General features: G+C 35.6%; 1 protein-coding gene across 1 annotated transcript in view; it reads right to left on the bottom strand.

Moving 5' to 3' along the window:
- Positions 1-2,848: 2,848 nt before the first annotated feature.
- The window catches only part of LOC129264616 (nesprin-1-like), a 79,078-nt gene continuing 61,196 nt past the window's right edge, over positions 2,849-20,730 (bottom strand). The window contains exons 26-41 of the mRNA XM_064102409.1: positions 18,665-18,827; positions 17,021-17,208; positions 16,294-16,444; positions 15,351-15,484; positions 14,737-14,923; positions 13,679-13,879; positions 12,174-12,224; positions 10,482-10,759; positions 10,027-10,183; positions 9,648-9,744; positions 8,862-9,064; positions 8,160-8,339; positions 7,675-7,824; positions 6,851-7,069; positions 6,160-6,380; positions 2,849-5,479 (exon numbers count right to left, since the gene is read on the bottom strand). Of these exons, the coding sequence (XP_063958479.1) occupies positions 5,269-5,479; positions 6,160-6,380; positions 6,851-7,069; positions 7,675-7,824; positions 8,160-8,339; positions 8,862-9,064; positions 9,648-9,744; positions 10,027-10,183; positions 10,482-10,759; positions 12,174-12,224; positions 13,679-13,879; positions 14,737-14,923; positions 15,351-15,484; positions 16,294-16,444; positions 17,021-17,208; positions 18,665-18,827 (2,791 nt within the window). The 3' untranslated portion in view covers positions 2,849-5,268. The remainder of the gene's footprint in view (positions 5,480-6,159; positions 6,381-6,850; positions 7,070-7,674; positions 7,825-8,159; positions 8,340-8,861; positions 9,065-9,647; positions 9,745-10,026; positions 10,184-10,481; positions 10,760-12,173; positions 12,225-13,678; positions 13,880-14,736; positions 14,924-15,350; positions 15,485-16,293; positions 16,445-17,020; positions 17,209-18,664; positions 18,828-20,730) is intronic.

The raw sequence follows: 20,730 nt of genomic DNA, 5'->3' as shown, positions 1-20,730 counted from the left end.
TATTAGCCCCAAAGTGAGGAAATTTTAAATATTAAAAATGAACAACTTGATTTTCCCAAATGGTGACAAACTTACTGCAATAATATATTCAGTATCATGAATTATGTATTTGTATGCATCACATGATCTTCAGAGCCTACAATTAAAAAAATATTAATAATAGTTTTGTAGGGAACTTTGTGCAGGTGTTTCAAAGTACGTTGGACTGAATATTAGAAAAATCAATTCACAGTAAAGAAAATATATATCCCTGATTTAAATCAATGCTCAGACAAAATAATAAGCGATCGGCACTACTGAAAGTTTTGTAAGAAGTGTCTGGCTTATAAAGATTCTCATAATAAAAGTCTGTACTTACCTACAGCCAAGTCAATTATTACTGAGTCTTCAATATTGTGATTTATTATTGAGTCTTCAGTTAAGTATTGTGATATAATATTGATGAGCAAAGATACTGAAGAAATGAAGTATATTACATTCCATATCTAATTTTCCCCAATCTGTTCTTCGTTTTTGGTCCAGCGGAATGGCCATGAGTTCGAATCCTACATTAACTTTTGTGGCAAACATCAAGCTTATATTCAATAAAATGGACGTCGGTCGGACGATATCATCATTCAGATAATGGATTACTATACTTTAATAATTGCAATTTTAACTGTGCAACTTTAAAACCGGATATCACATTCTAATACTACTTTACAAGGGCGTATGCTAGTTTGAGCATAGGGAGGTGCACATCCTGGGGGTGGAACTGAAGTGGTATGGGGGAGGGGTGCATATCTTGGGGATGCACGTGTGTGTGTGTCTAAGTGCTTTTGACCAATCATCTACCAAACAATGCATGTACACACGATTAGCAGACATAAACAAAAACCAAACTCAGAACATGAATGGTGTTTGTCATATTCTGCATACCCAACCACATTCACAAATTGTTATTATCAAACCTAACAAAACATACACCCACATCAATATAGTAACAACATTCACAAACTGACTAAAACAACAATTGTAGGCACCTGCCCACATATAAAGAATTATTTTCAAATTAATTTACACCACACACTCACTCATAATGCAGGATTAGCATACCTATCAAAACAACACGTCATATACACACCCACACCCTCATAAATACACACAACACACACTTTAGGTTCGAATGAGCTACAAAGGAAATATGGAAATCTTACATTTAACTTGTGATCACTTAAACTATTTGCATATTCAATTGCATGAATCGGTAATGCCACTTTTCATTAGGTGGAAAGTAGTTTGCCTATTATGTTTCAATATACAAATTGATTAAAAATGTAATTTTTCTTCATAAATAATGTAAGAATTAGAATGATCTAATATTTGTAAATGAGATTAAGTGATATGCTATTTATTATTCATGATGTATTTGAGTAGTCATGGGTGGCGATTTTGTGAGATGTTTGATCCATTGGGGTGGGGGGGGGGGGGGAGATAACCCTCTCCCATAGGCTCTTGTACAAAATTCGAAAATCAAGGGGGGGGGGGACATGCCCCCCAGGATAGCTGACAATGGTAAGTACTATCCTAAGAATGATAGAGTCATAGAATCATAAAAAGTGTAACTCAATATTTTTAGACATGATACTGTAGATAGAGAATTGCCTCGGGATTACACAATCGACTAGCCAAATTGGCAATTTGATACTTAATGGTTTTCACTTATTTACATATCAGACATTTATGAATATCTTTAAATTGGTCTGATTTTATTCAAACTTTGATGACAGTGATTCTCTGAATTTGAGATTCATCAGAATTCACACAGCATTCTAGGCCTAAAATATTGACACTTCCAAGTCTATATATATGACAGTGTCAATTTTCTATTGTTTTTAAACCCAGTGAACACTATGAAAACTGTGCATCAGACCATGGGAGCATTCATTTATCACAGTTTGATGCAAATTTTTTTTGTCAGACCATTTATTGTCAGTAATATGAGGACACTCTGTACTAATAGAATCGGGGGGGGGGGGGGGGTCATTTCATGAAAATTGTTGTTTTCAGTGATTTTCACTGATTACTTTTCTCTGAGCCAATCAGATACAATGATTTGCAGTAGCTTATAACATTTGTCAGTGAAATCCCTGGTCTGTTCTTTGTGCACTCTGAGGGCAATTCCCCTGACTGAGATTTCTTTGTACTCAATCATAAATATAAACATGAACATATAGGCCCGAATTCACAAAGGTGGTTTTGAAAACCCACTGTTGAATCCATGGTTTATGCAGATTTCCTGTATAAATTACGCTTAATTTAGAGCGTATCAGGCGCGTGTATAAAAAATGTCCAATGCTGATGCGCGCTTTTGTCAGTGCGCCAAATTGACGCCTGTTGCCATGGTTATCCACGCTATTTTATTCATGAGTTCACTCTTCAAAAAGTGGACTCATGAATAAAATAGCGTATCTAACCATGGTAACAGGCATCAATTTGGCGCACTGTGACAAAAGCACGCATCAGCATTGGACATTTTTTATACGCGCGCCCGATACACTCTAAATTAAGCGTAATTTATACAGGAAATCTGCATAAACCATGGATTCAACCGTGGGTTTTCAAAACCACCTTTGTGAATTCGGGCCATAGATACCCGGTACATCCACACATACACCATTTTGGAAAATGGCTCACCATTCCTTTATAATGTTGAACAGACAGAATTAACAAATACATAGATAGATGCAAACAAACACACACACATACCCACACACACACACACCCACACACAAATTCTCACACTTATGACACATACATCACACACATAAAAAGTCTTTAAGAATATATCAAACCTATACACATAAGCTGTTTTTAAAGGCAAGTACGATCATTTAATTGTGAATTACGCGTAACATCCCATGTTTAATTCACTGGGAGCATAATGACAGGGACGGCATCGCCAAACTCCTCCTTTTTTTGAAGCTTGAAAATCAATGTCAAAAGAATGATGCAAAATGTACTGACTTCCAATAATGCTTGAAAATCATGAATCATGCAGCATTCTACGGCTAAATATCATTAACTCCTCCACTGAAACTCCCTGATAAAGATTTGAAACATCTTATTCAGTTTCACAAAACAGAACGTACAAGTGTCACAGCACAATGTCATCACATATAAATGGAATGGATAAAACATATGATTCATGATATGAATTTACTGATGCATTCATTGATATAAAAACACATCTAAATGTCAAGATTGGCTGACATGATCAACTATCCCTACTTACTGAACCAAAAAATTACATTTTCATTGATTCTATAAAAATTACCTCATAATTTGAAATAACTTAAAACATTTTGCAAAAAAATATTAATATAAATATACCAGAATTAATTGAATACAAATATACCTAAAACAGCTTGCTAATATTGAATCAGATTTTGTGTTTACAAATAAAAAGTAAAGCTGAATATTTCTATTTCAAAGTTTAAAATATAAGAGAATGATAAATATTTCTACAAGTATCTAATAAAGGCATTAATAAATAACATACTATTTCAGTCATTCAAAACTCTTTAAGTAATCAAAATAATCAATAACAATGATCCACGAGATGAAAGAATGAATATGAATCAACAATTTTTTTCACATCAGTATTTCTGAACACTGCATTCATTAAATAAGTCTACATGATGCACATTTACAAATTCATATTACATTAATATCTACAGAATAATGAAAATATATTATCCTATATTGCAGAAATAGTACACAAAAATACACATTACCTATTTTCTATATTTCTGTACACAGCAAAACATGTGAAACTATTTATAAAATACATCTAAAAAGCAGTTAATTCTAAGGGGCACTTCTTTTTAAGTATTTCAAAGAATCAATAATTTATGGGATTTGAGAAAATATACATTTGAGATACTTGCGAACCATGCATGTCATTTTTAGGTTAAAAAAGAAGAATCAAGAGATGCAATAAAATTATCAAGTGTTTTTTTTTTCAGTCTGACATAAGTGTTCCCTATAAATTGCAACCATATGACAAATTATGTATTGAGTAATAACATGATTTAGTTTACTTTCTTATCAATGTCATTACCTCTCTGACATTATTCTTTACCTAAATGTGGTGTTTGTTTCAAATCAATAATCTATCTGTGACAGAACACATGATCATTCATATTCTTTTGAATACAGATTGTACATAGAAGTTTGTGAACACATTATCTTGAATACATTCTAGATGGCACAATGGAAGAAAGCACAAAATGATAAGGAATCGATTCATGTCACAAAGATCAAACCCCCCAAAAAGTAAAGAAGACTTCTCAGACATACCCATGTAGAATAAAATCATAGTTCCACTTGTTTAATACCTTGAACGTAAATGCACAATTCATCCTGATCGTCCTATATAATTCATTAATCTTGGTACAATCAGATCCATAGGGAGAGACCCCTTCACATTAATCAGCTGCATTCACATTTCTTTACTTCACCATTCCGTATGCTCACACTAAAGCATCATATATACATTCATTAATGGATCATCTCACCATGTGAACAAGGCAGCTAATTACCCTGTAATAGCAATGGCAATTAGGGTATTTGTTCACATGACGGATGAATTCAATTATTTCACAAATAAAAACTTTATACAATGGTACAATGTGGATTCTTCCTGCTCTCCTTAGGAAAGCTCCCTAAGGCTCTGGCATATACCATGCAGTGATTTCAGGTCCGAATTAGCGAGGCACGTGATGTTTCTTCAGCAAGCAATGAAGATCAGTCTATACAGTATTAATGCATGGTAAAGTTTCACTGCTGGATACTTGATGGTTAACCACCTTGCTTTCAGCACACAATGTGAGCATTAAATAAATTCTGTGACTCTTGCAGTATAATACACTGTGTACAATGGCATTCAATGATACATTACACGATCTCCCAAAACCAGTCAAGCCAGAGGCCGATGATTGCTTGATTGCAACATAAGGATATGAGGCAGCAATGTCATTTGAATGGGGGAGGCTAAATTGCATGCTGCAATTGTCTTGGCAATGTCCTTAGTTGATTTCATTTCTGTCACAATAGATAGCATTTCAGCATAGAAAATCAATGAGTTATAACTTGGCAGTGTTGATATCTGGTCAAGGCAGACTGAAAGAAGTTGACTAGATGGGTGTGGTGGGCAGGAGGCCACACCCAAAGACCACATCCCTGGACCAAGGACAGCCAGGGGCAGCTAGAACTTCCCTTAGGACACTAGATGGGTGGAGGTCCATTGGTGTAGCGTAGCATGGGATGTAATGAGCGAGCAAAGTTATTTGTGAAGGTGCAGCTATAATCTTCTTCAGTCATCGGTATAAGGCATGCCACACCTAGCAGTAGAAGCATTAGGAGGTGGAGTGGAAGGGCTGCTCGCACTGCTCTTGATAAGAATGGTCGTCCCCCTCTGCCTGCCAAAACTGGAGCGCTGTAAATGAGAACAGAACACTGAAATGAATTATGGGATTCATGTAAACATGTCAGTGGTCAAAATATCCTTTGAGAATATGCTACATTTTATTATTAGATTCTCTTCAAATGATAGATTTATAGAAATACAAAAACAAAAGACCTCTTACAACTTAAACCTCACTCAGTATTCAAACTGACAATTCATATATCAAATGATGGTCATTATTACCAATATCATGTGTCCTTTCAGACAATATCTCCCATAATAGTTACATTAAGGAGCACATTAAGACTCCAGTTGCTCTTACATAACCAATGTCAGAGATTTTTCATAGGACCAACTACAATCAGTTGATCAGTCATCAAAATATTTGTCACAGCTCATTTAGCATATATCACAGAGATAAGTTTAGATCAATTGCTGTGTTTAAGCTGGGTCATTTCCTGAGCAATAGTCAGTAGATATTTTGTACATCTATATGTGAGCAATACCATAAAATAATCGACGTGTTTGTATGTCTGACTCCCATTTTTCTCGGATTTTTTTCACTCAACAAGCTGTTGAAGCCCTGGTAATTTCAGGGAATCACAAATTTAAAAATGTACGAGAAAACAGATACAAATCATCAGAGGAATGTCCCACATATAGGGGGTCAGAGTATGAAATAGCCCATGTAAAACTTGTTTTTTACTCACCCAGCAGTGTCTGCAGGCGATCTTGCTGCTGCTGCCGCAGCTGCTCCAGCTGCACTCTGTCTTCCAGCCAGCGTACAGGTGGTGGCATCAGCATAATGTCTGATAGAATAGATAGGTGTACTGGTTCGTCCGGCTATGGGGCTCGAGAAGTCACTTGATACCTCGCCCATTGCTCCAAGCAGCATCACAGATCTTGGTTGAATAGGACTCTCAAAAACAGGCTGGATATGAGAAAGAAGGTAAGTTTGACTTTAAATCCAAGTAAGACAATGTTTATGACTAACCTTGATTGATAAAACTTCAGGCTGGCCGTATGAACTATTTTTCATAAAATCCTACAATTTTCAAACCTGTAATGTCCTTAATCACCACATGTTATATGATTTCTTTTGTTGTCATTACTACTCAGGAATGCTGGTCAGTTTTATTCACTGGACCTCAAAAGAAGCCAGAACATATCACAGCCATATAAAACCTACAAAGGCCTCTAAGGGGAAGTTGTTAGGGTCTGAATACAGAAAAAAATCCTGAAGACTATTGAGCAAGTACTTGTGTATTTTCTTGAATAGTGTCAACTAAAGTTGACAGAAGGGAGACAGCACCAATGATGGTGATTGACCACAGTGAAAAAGTGGTTTATAATGGCCTCAAGGTATAGATACGCCTCCAGAAACTAAGAAGACAGACCTACCCTGTCCAGTTGGAACTGACTGGGATCCACCTTAGTCTCCAGGAGTTCTAGGTTATCATTGCATCTCTGAAGGAGAGAAGAGCTCTTCTTGGCAATGAGGTGTAGTGTTTCCCTGGTCGCCCGACAGTCCGGTGAGTCCACATCAATCAGGAGCTGGTCTGCTGTGTCTTTCAGGGAGCTCACGCGAGGTATCATCTCCTCAAGCTCACGTTTGAATGACTGAAATAAAAACAGAAAGGCAATGTTCTTAGTGTCTTACAATGATAATAATGACAAAGGAATAATCCATGTTAGGTCATGATTTCCGAGCCCTGTAACATAAATAATGCAATCAATTTGTCTCTTCTTTAATGAGCCATAGAAAGAAAATTTCAACAGATGGAAACAATATGCAAAATGTAGTGAAATTGTTAGCACTTATTTAATAATATGATAAGTGATAATGTACATGTTTTGCTCACTTTTTCCCATTTTGCCCAGGTTGCTGAGTCAATCAAATAGAACTGAGCATCAGCCATTCTTTAAAGAATCTACTTTGTGGAATTTAGTTGAAAGTACATTAAAGGTGGCAGTGTAAGGATACTCTATTTAGATGAAAGTTTGACAAAACACTGAGACAACAATCATTACACTAAATTCTAGGCAAAGACAAATTTGAAGTGAAAAATTCATACACTAGTCTATGCTAAAAAATGTGTTTTGAATCATAAGGGAAACATAATTCATGTGCTACTCTAAAATGCTCTGTGGAGGGTATATTTTAACCCCCCCCCCAAAAAAAAGAGATTCAATGTATTTGAAATGCAAAAAAACAATTGACTTACGGCAAATATTCTGTATTGATTGTTGAGTATCTCTGGATCAGCATTGAGATCTATAGGTTCAGTCTCTGTCATTATTTCATCGATTTCATTCAGTCTTGTTTCAAGGTCTTTGGTTGTCTGATGAAATTCTTCACATTGCACGATAGCCATCTACAGATAAAATAAACATCATTATTATATTCACATACAGTCATGAAGAGAAGTATTTTTATACTTTTTTGCAACATAATTTTGATTCCTTTTAGAAAGAATGTTTAAAATGAGACTTCTGATAAAATAAGATAAGTGCTATATAAGCTAGTATAATCATTATTATTATTATTATCATTATCATTGTTATCACTATGTTGTTGTTGCTGCTGCCGCTGTTCTTTGGTCTCTTACAAGTCAATTATGAAAATGAATATTTTCTTGTCAAAACCCCAAGCTTTTATTCTGAACAAAAGGATAACCACAACCAACAAGTAGCTAAAGAGGAATGTTACCTGGAGTTTCTTCTGCCAGTCTGCAGCTTTGGCACATACCCCTTCCCAGCGTCTGTTCATGACCTGAAGTCTGTAGCTTAGCTCCTGACCTTGAGGGGTATCAGGATCCACAAACTGCTGGCTACACAGATTGATGGAGTACGCTATGGTTCGTCTTGCATTCAGACCTAACATGAAGTCCTGGTCATGGAGAAAATATAAATCTTGCATTCATTTTTCATAAGAGGGGAGTGTACTTTGCCAGCATAATTTCAAAATTTTGAATGATACAATATCGAAGTTACAACTGGATTGCAGTTACCACTTTTTCTTATTGCTAATTTTGTTTAATTTTTCAGTTATATATTTTTTATTATACCCTGTCTTATTCATGTGCTAATGAACACATTCAAACTTGTGAGTGAAAACCAAATTTCTGTGTAACTATTTTTACAGAGACTAAATAAACCACCTTGCATCTTGTGAACATGACTCTACCTCATTTACAAAAAAAAAACTAATGATGGGATACGAAACAACATTGTATGAAAGCATGTAAAAAGTTTGATAGCCGCAATTGCCAAAAGTAATAAACTACAAAAAATAAAATACACAATAAACTTTGAAGAAGGAACAAATTTGACAAAGAGACATAGAGAAAGAGAGACAAATATCTAAACAGAATTTAGGAAGATAGAGCAAAAGAAAATTATTAAATCATACCCTGAACATTCTGATCATGTCTTCCAGGTCTGCGATATCACCGCCATTAGCTTGTGATGCGAGTGTTGCTTCTGCTTGGTCTAACCAGGCAGTCAAATTATTCAGATCGTTATCATACTGTTGCCACGTCTGGTAATTATGTCTTAACATGGCTCCTTTCTCCATGAGTTCTCCTTGTAATACCTCCCATCGACCCACAAGATCTGAAACATCAAATGAATCAATATCATGATGTTTAGGTGGTAGATCAAAAACTGTAAGCCTTTCTGTACTTCAGACACATAGACGATCTCTATATGCTTCGGTAGCCCTTGCCTTGGTAACACAAATACGTACACAAGTTAGTACTGGCTGCAGAAAGGGCAATTGGAACCATTTTAAACACAGGAAAGGTTTGAATCTGCCACCTTAAGATGTAGGGAGGATGCTCAAATCACTTGTTCACCACAACACGTGAAATGCAGGATGATAAGCAGTATCTTACCTCTTAATATCAAATTTCCTCATCGCATTAATTTACTCAGTGGTTTCCTGGAGGTAATTTCAAGGGTATAAAGATGGAAGCTTTCTTAAGATTGCATACAAATCATATTCATGAAGCATATCAAAGACTATGACAAGGACAATTTTAAAATGAACAGAAAGTGATGTCTTCATGCGCTAACGAACTGTGAATATATATGGAATCCAAAGAACTACAGCTAGCAATAAACTGAAGTATAAAGTTTCATTGTTAACCACCCTTGCCGAACCATTTCCCTAATGTTATGCCTAACCTGTATTTACCTGATACTTGACGGGCTAATGAAGGATGGTCACTGAGTTGAGGCGCCAATCTTTTCACTGCTGTTACACAGCTCTTACAATTCTCAGCTACGGTATCCTAGAAAATAATGAAGACAAAAAAAAAATAAACATTAAGGTCACTGCTATACTAGAATACTAAAACTAAAACTGCCATTCATGTTGCCTGGATTTCAGAGTTAGATTTGTCTGAATGCAGCTTGGTATCATATTCAGGTCCATTGTGTTGGACAAGTGATGTATTTGATATATACATGCTGCATTTACAATATTAGGTTCAAATCCAATGAAAAGATATCCAATAAGTTCATGGAGTTTTTTAAATTCAGTCTATGAAGCTAAGGGTAGGACTAAAACTTACAAAGGCTGTTTTGAATTCTTCTACATCCGGACCAATGGGTGTTTTGCAGGTGACCATGTTCTCTGCTTCTTCTAGTTGAGATGTACAGCTGTCAATGAGCTGCTGGGCATACAGGACATCAACAGGTTCTCCACCTCGCTGCTTGTTCTTACCCCACCTAAGAAAATAGAATGACAATGTGATTGATATCGATGTTTTAATAAGTTGTTGGTCATTGACTTTATTTTCCTACAAATAGAATGCATCTTCATTTTATTTTTGACAATAAATTTAAATATTGAAAAATAAATCATCTTAAAAACAAAAGCTTATTACAGGATTTAAAGAAAAAAAAAGATCTGATGAATGCTTCATGAAGCTTTGGGTTAGTAATTTTCACTGACAAATTGGCTCTCAGCCAATCAAATGCAAGGACTTTCAGTAGCTTGTAACAATTATGAAATGCTTTCCTGTACCTGACATCTGGATCTCCATCTGCATTGGTTGTCATGTACATGTCCCAGTCTAGAGATGATACCCCACTGGCCGGAGTTATCCTGCCAGAGACGTATTCACTTGGTCCTGGAGATGCTGACCGGGTTGCTGAACTGTCCCGAGACCTGGCCCTTGCATCGTAGGGTCTGCGATGGACTCTGCTCGGTGATAGATGGGTAGGAAGGATTTCATCGTTGTCGCTCTCACTCATCGCCTCACCATCCTCGTCTTCCTCATCCGACGTATCCGTACTTGAGAACTAGATGTTCAAATATAACATTAAAGTATATGACATAAAGGCTTTGTTTATGTCCTTTAGTACAGCCTATCATATTTTGTATCCTTAGGAACATTTCCTGTGGAAATACTTGGCATAAAATTGCCTGCAATCTGGACTTTGTTTAAACTTCAGCCGTGGTCTAGGTCAGTTAGAAATTATGGGAAGTCAAATTACTGTTTCCATTGCATGTTTCCTATGTTTATTTTGCTTTTTTCACATTTAGTGAAGAAAACTAGCATGCATTAATGATTCAAGTGCCAAACATGCAGATACATTGAGCATATACAACCATATTTTTGTGTTACCCATTTTTCTACCCATAGTTATACCAAAACGTTTGTAGACCACACTTTATCAAACCTTTAAGAATGGTAGCCAAGTATCATACATAAGTACTGTATCCTAGCTCATCTGCACAAATTTGAGCAAGGTGGACCAGATCATTTGAACGCTAGTACTACCAAATTATTGATCTTTTTTATTACAGTACTAAAAAGTACAACATAGATTAACAGTACATGAACTGGATCAAATTGTAAAGCATTGCAACTGCAAGGAAAAGGCACTACATCAAATACTCAATTGGATTAAGATACATCATATCAAAAGAAAAAATTTGAAATTGGCTGACTAAAGAAATAGAGTAACACGGAATGGGGTAAAAAAAAAGATGGTTTAAGATGGCATTTGCTCAAAGCCAAATTTTCATCAATACACAGAATGACAAAAACAGATGACAGATTACAACTCTAAACATACTAAATACGTTTGAAATTTAACAGATAACCAACATAACTTAAAATTTAAGAAGTGAAATTACAAGCTTTTCACATATAAAGCCACAGCAAAAACTGAAATGACATAAGAGTCAAATATTATAAATACAAAATAGAGCATTGAAATTAAAGAAAACAAGTACGAAAATAGAAGCAACGAAAATAGAAGCAACAAAAAATATGATAATCACACACAACAAAAAGTGAAAAAGGGATTTTGAAGAGATTGAAGTGGTTAAAAGCATGGAATGACAAATCTTGTATTTTCTGTGGAATCTTTTAGATCAACTCCACCACAACAATATTGGTAAATTCATGAGAACCTGTTTAGATGGGGAATATAAGAGTTGATTTCCTATCGAAGATACTACATATTTCTTTTTTCAAGAGAGTCTGAGAGTATCAGATATTTCAAAGAACATAATCTTGTATCTGGAAACTAAATTTTCTCAGACGTCATCACAGATAATAAAAACAAATCAACATAAAATTTTCTTCGGTTATAACTTTTTGCTGTTTTCTCAGTGCTACTAGAAATCATAATGAAGCAGGTCGATACGAAACTTATGAACTAGACTTAAGATGAAACACTGATATGACAAAGTCAACATTCATACCTTAGTATTGCCAACCATGAAATAATCAAAAGGTATGCTAGAAGATTCACCCTTTAGATTAGACAGCAATGGATTGAAATAAACAATAAAGCAGTTTAAAGCAGAGATGATTAGTTAAAGAGTGCATCTAGTTCATCCCCATTCTCATATAAATAAGGGGGGGTTGAAGGAAGTTTTGCTCATAAAGAATCTGCTCTGTGTAGTCTCCCTCACAGAATTCACAACAGGTACTTAATGAAAGTTTTAATCTCATCTTATAATTATATTCAATGTTCAATGAAACCTTTTTTAATTGCACAAGAATCCCATGAGCACTTGCTTTATATTGGCATTTGATGGCTCACAAATTTAATTTATTTTGGCCATTTATAATGTGAGTCATGACTTGTTTCAGTAAAAAATATATGTATTACAGGTTTTCCAAATAGTATTTTTTTTAAAACCCAAGCCACCTTGTGTTAATTGTCAAATTTATGTTCAAATGAGCAATAAAAAAACAGGAGGTTCATGTCAAGATTACAACACAATTTTGGTTTCTATGCAAGAAACTCTATGGGGGAGAAAGGAAGATTAGAGCATTCACTGCACACAAAATCTACAAAGGAATTAAAGTTAAAATGCTCCTAGTCTACCTTAAGAATCATTAGTTAGGAGTCATCTATACAGAATTAGTATGCATGTTGCATCATATGTGTAGACTATGCAAAGAGTGACAGGAAAGTATGTGATGATAACATTTCTGGCTAAGTCATACATTTGCTTCTTAAAATTCATACAATGGAAAGGTGAGAAACCATTCCTAGTTAAGACACACAATGCCATAGATACACAATGCTTTAGAGATACTTTTCGTTTCATTTTTTAATAGATCATAAAAATTCAGTATCATCCTGTACTGAAATACAAACTATCAGTAATCATACAACATTATTAAGCTAGTTCACTAATTCAAGGCAACATATCCAAAGTGATCTCTGATGACCTGCAGTCTTGTCAGAGATTATTACTTGGATACCTTGTCCTTGAGGTACCTACAAAAGAAGCCCTCCAAACAATTTCCTCTAGTGGTTAAGTGGTCTACTCCATGGTTTATTTCCAATTGGTCTAATGCCAATTCATCCACTATCCACATGGTCTAATTGCCATTTCGTCCACTCAACATTTTGTCTAATAACCAGTTGGTCCACCATCCATTTAGTCCATAAATCATTTGGTATAATTGGATAAGTGTTAATTGGGCGAAATAAATGAGAAGAAAATGGTTATTAGACCAACTGGTTATTAGATGAAATGGTCATAGACGAACTGGTGATTAGACGAAGTGATTATTGGACCAAAAGGTTATTAGATGTAATGTTGATGGATGGAATTAGACTAAATGAAGGTAGACCATGTGATGAGTGGATGAGTTGACAAAAGACAACTAGGCAGTTTACCTACTCCAGGATGTCAAATACATTGTGCTGATAACATGATATTTTTCACTTCAAAAGTGTGATAATTACCTCAGTGGCTGTAATCCTCTCCAGCTTCCTCTGGAATTTGCTGACTCTGGCAAAGACCTCATCGGCATAGCCTCTAAGATCATCCATCTCTTCCTGTATCTGAACAGCATCGTTGGCATCACATCGCTGCATCAGGTTATGGGCATACCCATCGATCTCATCCAGTCTAGACTGGTTCAGTTCAATCTCATGTTGGAATGCCTAATAGAATGGAACAAGCAACATGATTATATATCTACATTTACCACACTCAACCTTGGTTTGGTTAAAGGTCAAGTCCACCCCAGCAAAATGTTGATTTGAATAAGTAGAGAAAAATCAAACTAGCATAACACTGAAAATTTCATCAAAATTGGATGTAAAATAAGAAAGTTATAGCATTTTAAAGTTTCGCTTATTTATCACAAACCAGTGATATGCACAACTCAGTGACATGCAAATGACTCAGTCGATGTCAATCACTCACTATTTCGTTTGTTTTTTATTGTTTGAATTATACAATATTTCATTTTTTTATAGATTTGACCATTGGGACTGACTTGACTGAACCATATAGTATTAAACAATGCTAATTCCACATGTTCAGGGAGAAATTAATCAGTTTCACTTGACAATGAGGAGATAATTAGAATATTTCATATCTCATATAATAAAATACAAAAGAAATAGTGAGTGGATGACGTCATCAGTCTTCTCATTTGCATACCAACCAGGATGTGCATATAACTGTTTTGATTAAGCGAAACTTAAAAATGTCACAACTTTCTTATTTTACATCTGATTTTGATGAAATTTTCCGTGTTATGCTTGTTGGATTTTTCTCTTTTTATTCAAATCAATTTTTTGTTGGGGTGGACTTGTCCTTTAATGTGTACTCAACTGGAATAACCTTCCTTGAAATGCTGAGGCACTAGCAGCAGCTCTGCTACAGTCACAATAATGATTGTGGAGTGCCTAATTGGGGTTAATAACCCGTGAACAAGTAAGCAACTGAAAAGACATCAAACTGATCACCAAAGCTTTGTGATTCTCAAAAATGTGGAAGTCTTATGACTTACTTTCATTTGTTTTGTTTTGGTAGAGATATCCGACTGTGAGAAGTGTTCTATGTTGGTCAGCTGGAGGTCCATCTCTGTCAGCCATACTACCATACTCTCTCTCGTCCCTTCGAACTCGTCTCTCAAACTTTGCTGTGAACGAAGACGTCTTAAAACGCTGCAGCACCTTCTTGCTAAAGCATCCCATCTGAAAAACAAACATTTATAACATTTATGTCCAGCATGAAAATTACAAATCTAAGTAGACCCTTCACTAATTTGATATCATCTCATGCTTTACTCTGTTTGGCTAGCTAATCTGCAGTTGGTTCTGATTTTGTCTAAATAAAGAGAACAAGATTGTGGGGGAGAAAAAGACTGTCATTTCTGATTACTTCTAATGAAGCATTGTTGTTTTCTTTTTAAAGCATTTAAGGATTGCATCTTAAATGCTTCATTTTTTTCAAAACTGTAGTTCATAAACTGATAACTTCTTTGTCAGTCAGTTCAGATTTTAACATGCTTCCAGAAGTTAGGGATTCCTTTCAATATACGGTGGCAGCGGTGGGATAAGAAATTGTGCCTCAAGAAGTCAACGTTTCTTTTACACTATGAATTAATGAGCATGTTCTTACCTATCATTGGCAGTGTGGACAAGACCCTTGAGTTGATTAGCACCATCTGTTCTGCCCTCTCTTGCTAGACGACGGTATTGCTTATTCAGCATCTCTAGTTGGGTGAGGTTTTCATGAACCTTACGTTGGAATGCCTGAAACAAAATTCATCATGCAACATGTAAAAAAATTTGCCTCTTTTCTTTATCTGCAACTGGTTTATCGGATCATTTTTTAAAATGAATTTGGAAAGGAAGATTTGAAAAATAGTTGTGTTTCTCTGACAGATAATAATGAAAGATTCAACATTAACTACATGAATTATCAAATGCAAGCATTCAAAATGCCTCTGCGACTTCCAGATCAAGAATATACACATCAACTTCTTAATTTTTTCAAATATTGACCTCTGTGACCTTTGATATTATGACCCCCGAATTTGTCAGATCATTAGGGGGTGTTTCACAAAGATTTCAGTATGACTTAGAGTTGCACTTAAATGCCTAGTTGCATGTAAAAGACATCACTGCACTGGTCAGATCACGCCAAGAGGATGCGCACTACTGCGTATGGATCAATAAGATTGCATGTTGCATATAATGTATGTGTCAACATTTAAGTGAGACTCTAAGTCATACTTAAATCTTTGTGAAACACCCCCTGCACTCCCATGCATACCAAGTTTGAAGTGGAATCCTCCAAACTATTATTTGGTTACCAAGCTATTTTCAGGTATAAAATGACCTTTGTGGCATTTGATCAGATCATTATCCTTCTACTACGTATGGTACATTAAGGTTGAAGTTGGAAACATGTAGGAAAAGATGGGTAAAGAAATGTATTTACATTATTCAAGACATGATAGTAGAGAGGCCTGTCCCAAAGGACCTACTCAAAACCCTGTAACACATTTAATAGGCAAAAGAGAAAGAGTATTCACTTGTCAATATCATATAAGACTCACTTCATATTTTTTAATTTCTTCTTTGACGATAATATATGGTGTACAGGATGAATTGGGAGCTGCGATGGCTTGCTCACTCTTTTCTAACCAGTTAGCAAATCTCTCATAATCCTCTTTGAACTTCTGCCAAAGGCGCCACGTCTCCTCGATCCTGCACAAAAAGAATACCAAAACATAATTAACATTAGGTATACATATCACTATCATTTCAAAGTATAACCACCACAGTGTTACCATGGGTCACTGAGTATCCAATCTACAATTTGACAAAACAGTACACAAACCACTACCAGCTTTACTTATCTAATATGACAATTCATCTTCAATTCTTCTCAAAGCATATAATGCAGTCAATCCTGATTAATCAACTAGTCATAATAATCATCATCTGCGAATTTAGATTTGCACTACAATTTGCTTCTCACAGATTAAAACTTAGTAAACTTTTGTGAAAATGGGCCTTGGGCTTTGGAATCTATGTATTCTAATCTAATCCCACTTTCCAAGTATGGAGCTAACTCTAGCTCCATTACTACACTCTCAGCACAATAAAAAATAAGAAAATATTTATGGAAAGCCAATATTTGATGGTTCATTTTTGAAGAAAATAGTATATTCTACCAATTTCTGACCATGATTGACACATACACCTTGAAAGACCAGTGATGGAAGATCATGAATAACATTTCTTTTTCTTACATTAGAGTCAAGAAAGAATGTGACAAACCTCATTTTCCTTTCTGCAGACAGAGTACAGATGTTATGCCATCTTTGGTCCAACGTCTGAGTGGCAGTTCGGATAGCCTCACAGTCTGCATCGGTTGAACAAGCATCTTGATCATGAAGAAGCACTTCACAAAGGTTTAGTACTGATGCAACCCCACTGCTATGTCGGGTAATGTCTTTATGAAGTTCCTGATGAAGGAATAAAACGAGATGGGTGTTTACATGGAGTGGACATGTGGACACCAAGTATGGTGGAGCAAATACAAAAAAATATTTACAAATATTGATGTTTGAATGGATATTCTGAATGATGTGCCATCTGCCTCCATTAAACAGGTATCTATATTATGATCTCAAGGTTGATCTTTAAAAGTTTAGTAAATATTCTTTTATTAACTTCTAGGGGAAAAATAGGACATTTTAAAGTTGGATCTGAGAGAAATAATGAAATGATAGACAAGAACATGAAACACAATTACAGCGATTCAAGGCTCTAGTTAAAAAATGCATATAAAGATTACACAAACTGTTAAACTTAGAAACTATCTCTATGCAATAGAACATAAAAATTATTTAGATGACAAGCTAAAAAATCAAAGCACTTCAAATTATTTACATTCAGAGGAAATGTCTATTATTAAATTGGGTGTGTTTCACCTAATCTGAATATAGGTCAATATGGTTTTCATGATCATGTCGATAAAAATTATAATCTAATTCATTGAGTTATTGTAACTTTATTTCATTTGTATACAAGTTTAAAAACACCCTCCAAATATACCAAATGGTTGATCATAAGTTATCCCACCAAAACTATCTGAAATATGTTCTCAAGTGATGAATATACAATACTGATTCCCATTTCTTCATTCAAGTTTTATTTCCTCTGATTCTAACGGGCAGGTTCATTGTGTCCCATTCATTCCAGTGACACAAGACCCAAAATTCACTGTTTCTTTTTGTGTTATTCCAACCTCTGGATGGCCTCAAAGTTTTATGAGATGTAAAGACTGCACAATGAGTCAATCTGTCAGGCATCAATGGTTCTACTGCATGGAGACCCTCTTTCTGAGCTCAGAGATTGTTTTTCCAGTCCTTTTGTTCCCACATAGTTTAGAGGATGGCTTTCAAAAGGGAAGGAATTTGAAAACCCTTTGGATTGAGAATACCTGTCCTGTGAGCTCTGTATCCCTTGACAAATGGAGGGATTTTCAAAAGAGTACTTTTTTTCATCAGAAAGCCAAGTATTGTGGTGGTTTTGATTCAGTATATATGTACATGTATCATGGTTGGGAAATGATAGAACTGTCAAAACTGGTCCTATGGATGCGAATCATGAAAAGTTATTTTTAAAGGGGGAAATCATCAATTTATAATCTTTAACAAAATATTCTGAATCATTCACATGCATGCAGTCAATAAAATAAGATATAATGTAGACTGGTATGTAAAATGAAGACAAACCAGATGGATTCTTGACCGCATGCATTTAAATGTATGCCTTGCCAATGCAAAACCATGAATACATTTTTCTAGATCAATGTGAGCTACATGCATCAAAGCAATATACTACACTTCCCAAACCAAGTGGGTCCCTCTGAATCATCTCTACATAAGAAAACTAATTTCCACTCGTCAAACTTACCTCATGAAATTTCTGTTTGGTTTCTATCTCCAGCATATGACACGTTTCGTATGTGAGCGGAGTGTTGAGTTCTCTTTCTACTCTGCTTAACCATTCTCGTAGTTTACTCATGTCCTGCTCCAGCTGCTGGACGGCAGTCAAGGTGTCTTTCAACTTCTTCACTCTGAAAGTATAATGAAATTTGATGAAATTTCCGACTTGCATCAATATCATCAAAGCAATACTCAGTTTAAAATTATTGTTCATTGTCATTCATTTGAAAATTAAATAAGAATGTTTAGCTGCATGTTCTTGACACAAGCAAACAGTGATTGCTTCTGATGATGAAAATTAAGGATTGACACGGGAGATCAGAAATAGAGAATTAAGCCTCACACGTTCACACATTTTGTGCAGAATCAATTTCAGAGCACGAAGATTGAATCTAGAAGCATAAATCAACATCAAACATTCTCCACTTTACAGAAAAACCCCATCAAGTACCATTTTACAAAAAAATTAACACCCTCTATTTCAGCACTCTTTTAGTGACCTACCTAGGTTTAAGTAAGCTGAAAATATTGAATTCTTGGTCCTCTTCTTCTTCTTCTTCAACAGAGCCCATGTTTATTTTGTACCTTGGGGTTACGGGGGAAGTAGCAGGAGAGGAGAGGGAAGAAGCCCTGAACTCCTTTACCGGAGTCTTTAAATGCTCCATTTCCATATAACAGTGAAGGATCAATCACATATCAATGTTGGCACAATCAAGGATTTGAAAGTTTATGGGTAAAACCCTTGGCTGATGATCCTGGATCCTTCTCTCTGTATGTTCTCTAGCTTGAAATCAAACTTCCATTACTTAATCCTCAGACATCACAAACTGAGTATAATAATATCAAGTCTTCTCACAGCCTTATGTTCCCTCAGTGCAATATGAAGGCCCAATGGTATATTCGGTCTCCTATTGAGTCATGTACAGAAGAGTCCTATACGACGCTGCAAACAGTCCATATATAATCCTCATCAATGCTGTAAGGCTCCGTCATGTATTCCATCTGGATGAACAATATCCACAACTTGGAGAAAACCTGTGTTGAAAATCAACATTCTAATAATGGTGCCCACTTCACAATTACCCCCAAACCAACACACTTCTGAGAAGGCAGTAAGTGTGATTGAACTGAGGTCAAACAAACAACAAAACTTGGCATGCAGCCTTTGTAGATTTCGGAGAGATTTCGGAAAGAGTACCTTGAGAACAGCAATTGATAAAGCAGGAAAGTAAAAGGCTTCACTGAATGCAAAGGAAAAGTTCTGAACGAAAATCAAATATATCCCTTTTTCAGTACAGAGTACAGCTGGAGCAAAATGTTCTCCATACAAGGCCAATACTGAAACTCATCTACCACATCAATTGAAGCTTGGAGTATGTGTATGCCTGTCTACTCGAATACCATGTGGTCAATTTAATGACCAGCAATATTTGGTATGATCACGCCTGTCATCATCATTAATTCACTGAACCAAAGTTTAATCACTCCTTGAAATAAGATGGTAGATGCCTGGATATTGGCTCCCACGAATCAGTCAAGTTCTTTCCTTGATGTCTCACTCATGACAAATGACCCATATCCCCTTCAGACTAAATCTGTCTCAACTCATAAATTATCAAGATACTAGTCGGCAAATATAAGCACTGGTGGTGATACAGAACGATAACATTCGGTTAACTCATCAGTCTGTAAGTCTTTGGTAGTCTGATAAATCAAATGTTATCTCTTGCAGGCATATGTATATCACTGTATCACTGTGAAGTGAATAAGTTATATCATGAATATGAACATGTGTTCATGATATTTGCCTTGAAATGTTTTCTGGCTGGTGTCTTGGGTTAATTAGGCTATGAGCTAATGATTCATAACCCTTTCATAACTTAGCATCGGAATGTTGTGGTGATATACACAGAAATGATATTTTTACTCATCCAGCATTTCAAAGGACAAGTCCACCCCAACAAAAAGTTGATTTGAATAAAAAGAGAAAAATCCAACAAGCATAACACTGAAAATTTCATCAAAATCAGATGT

The sequence above is a fragment of the Lytechinus pictus genome, chromosome 7 (genome assembly GCF_037042905.1).
Source record: "Lytechinus pictus isolate F3 Inbred chromosome 7, Lp3.0, whole genome shotgun sequence".
NCBI lineage: Eukaryota > Metazoa > Echinodermata > Echinoidea > Temnopleuroida > Toxopneustidae > Lytechinus > Lytechinus pictus.
This window is presented reverse-complemented; position numbering and strand designations above follow the sequence as displayed.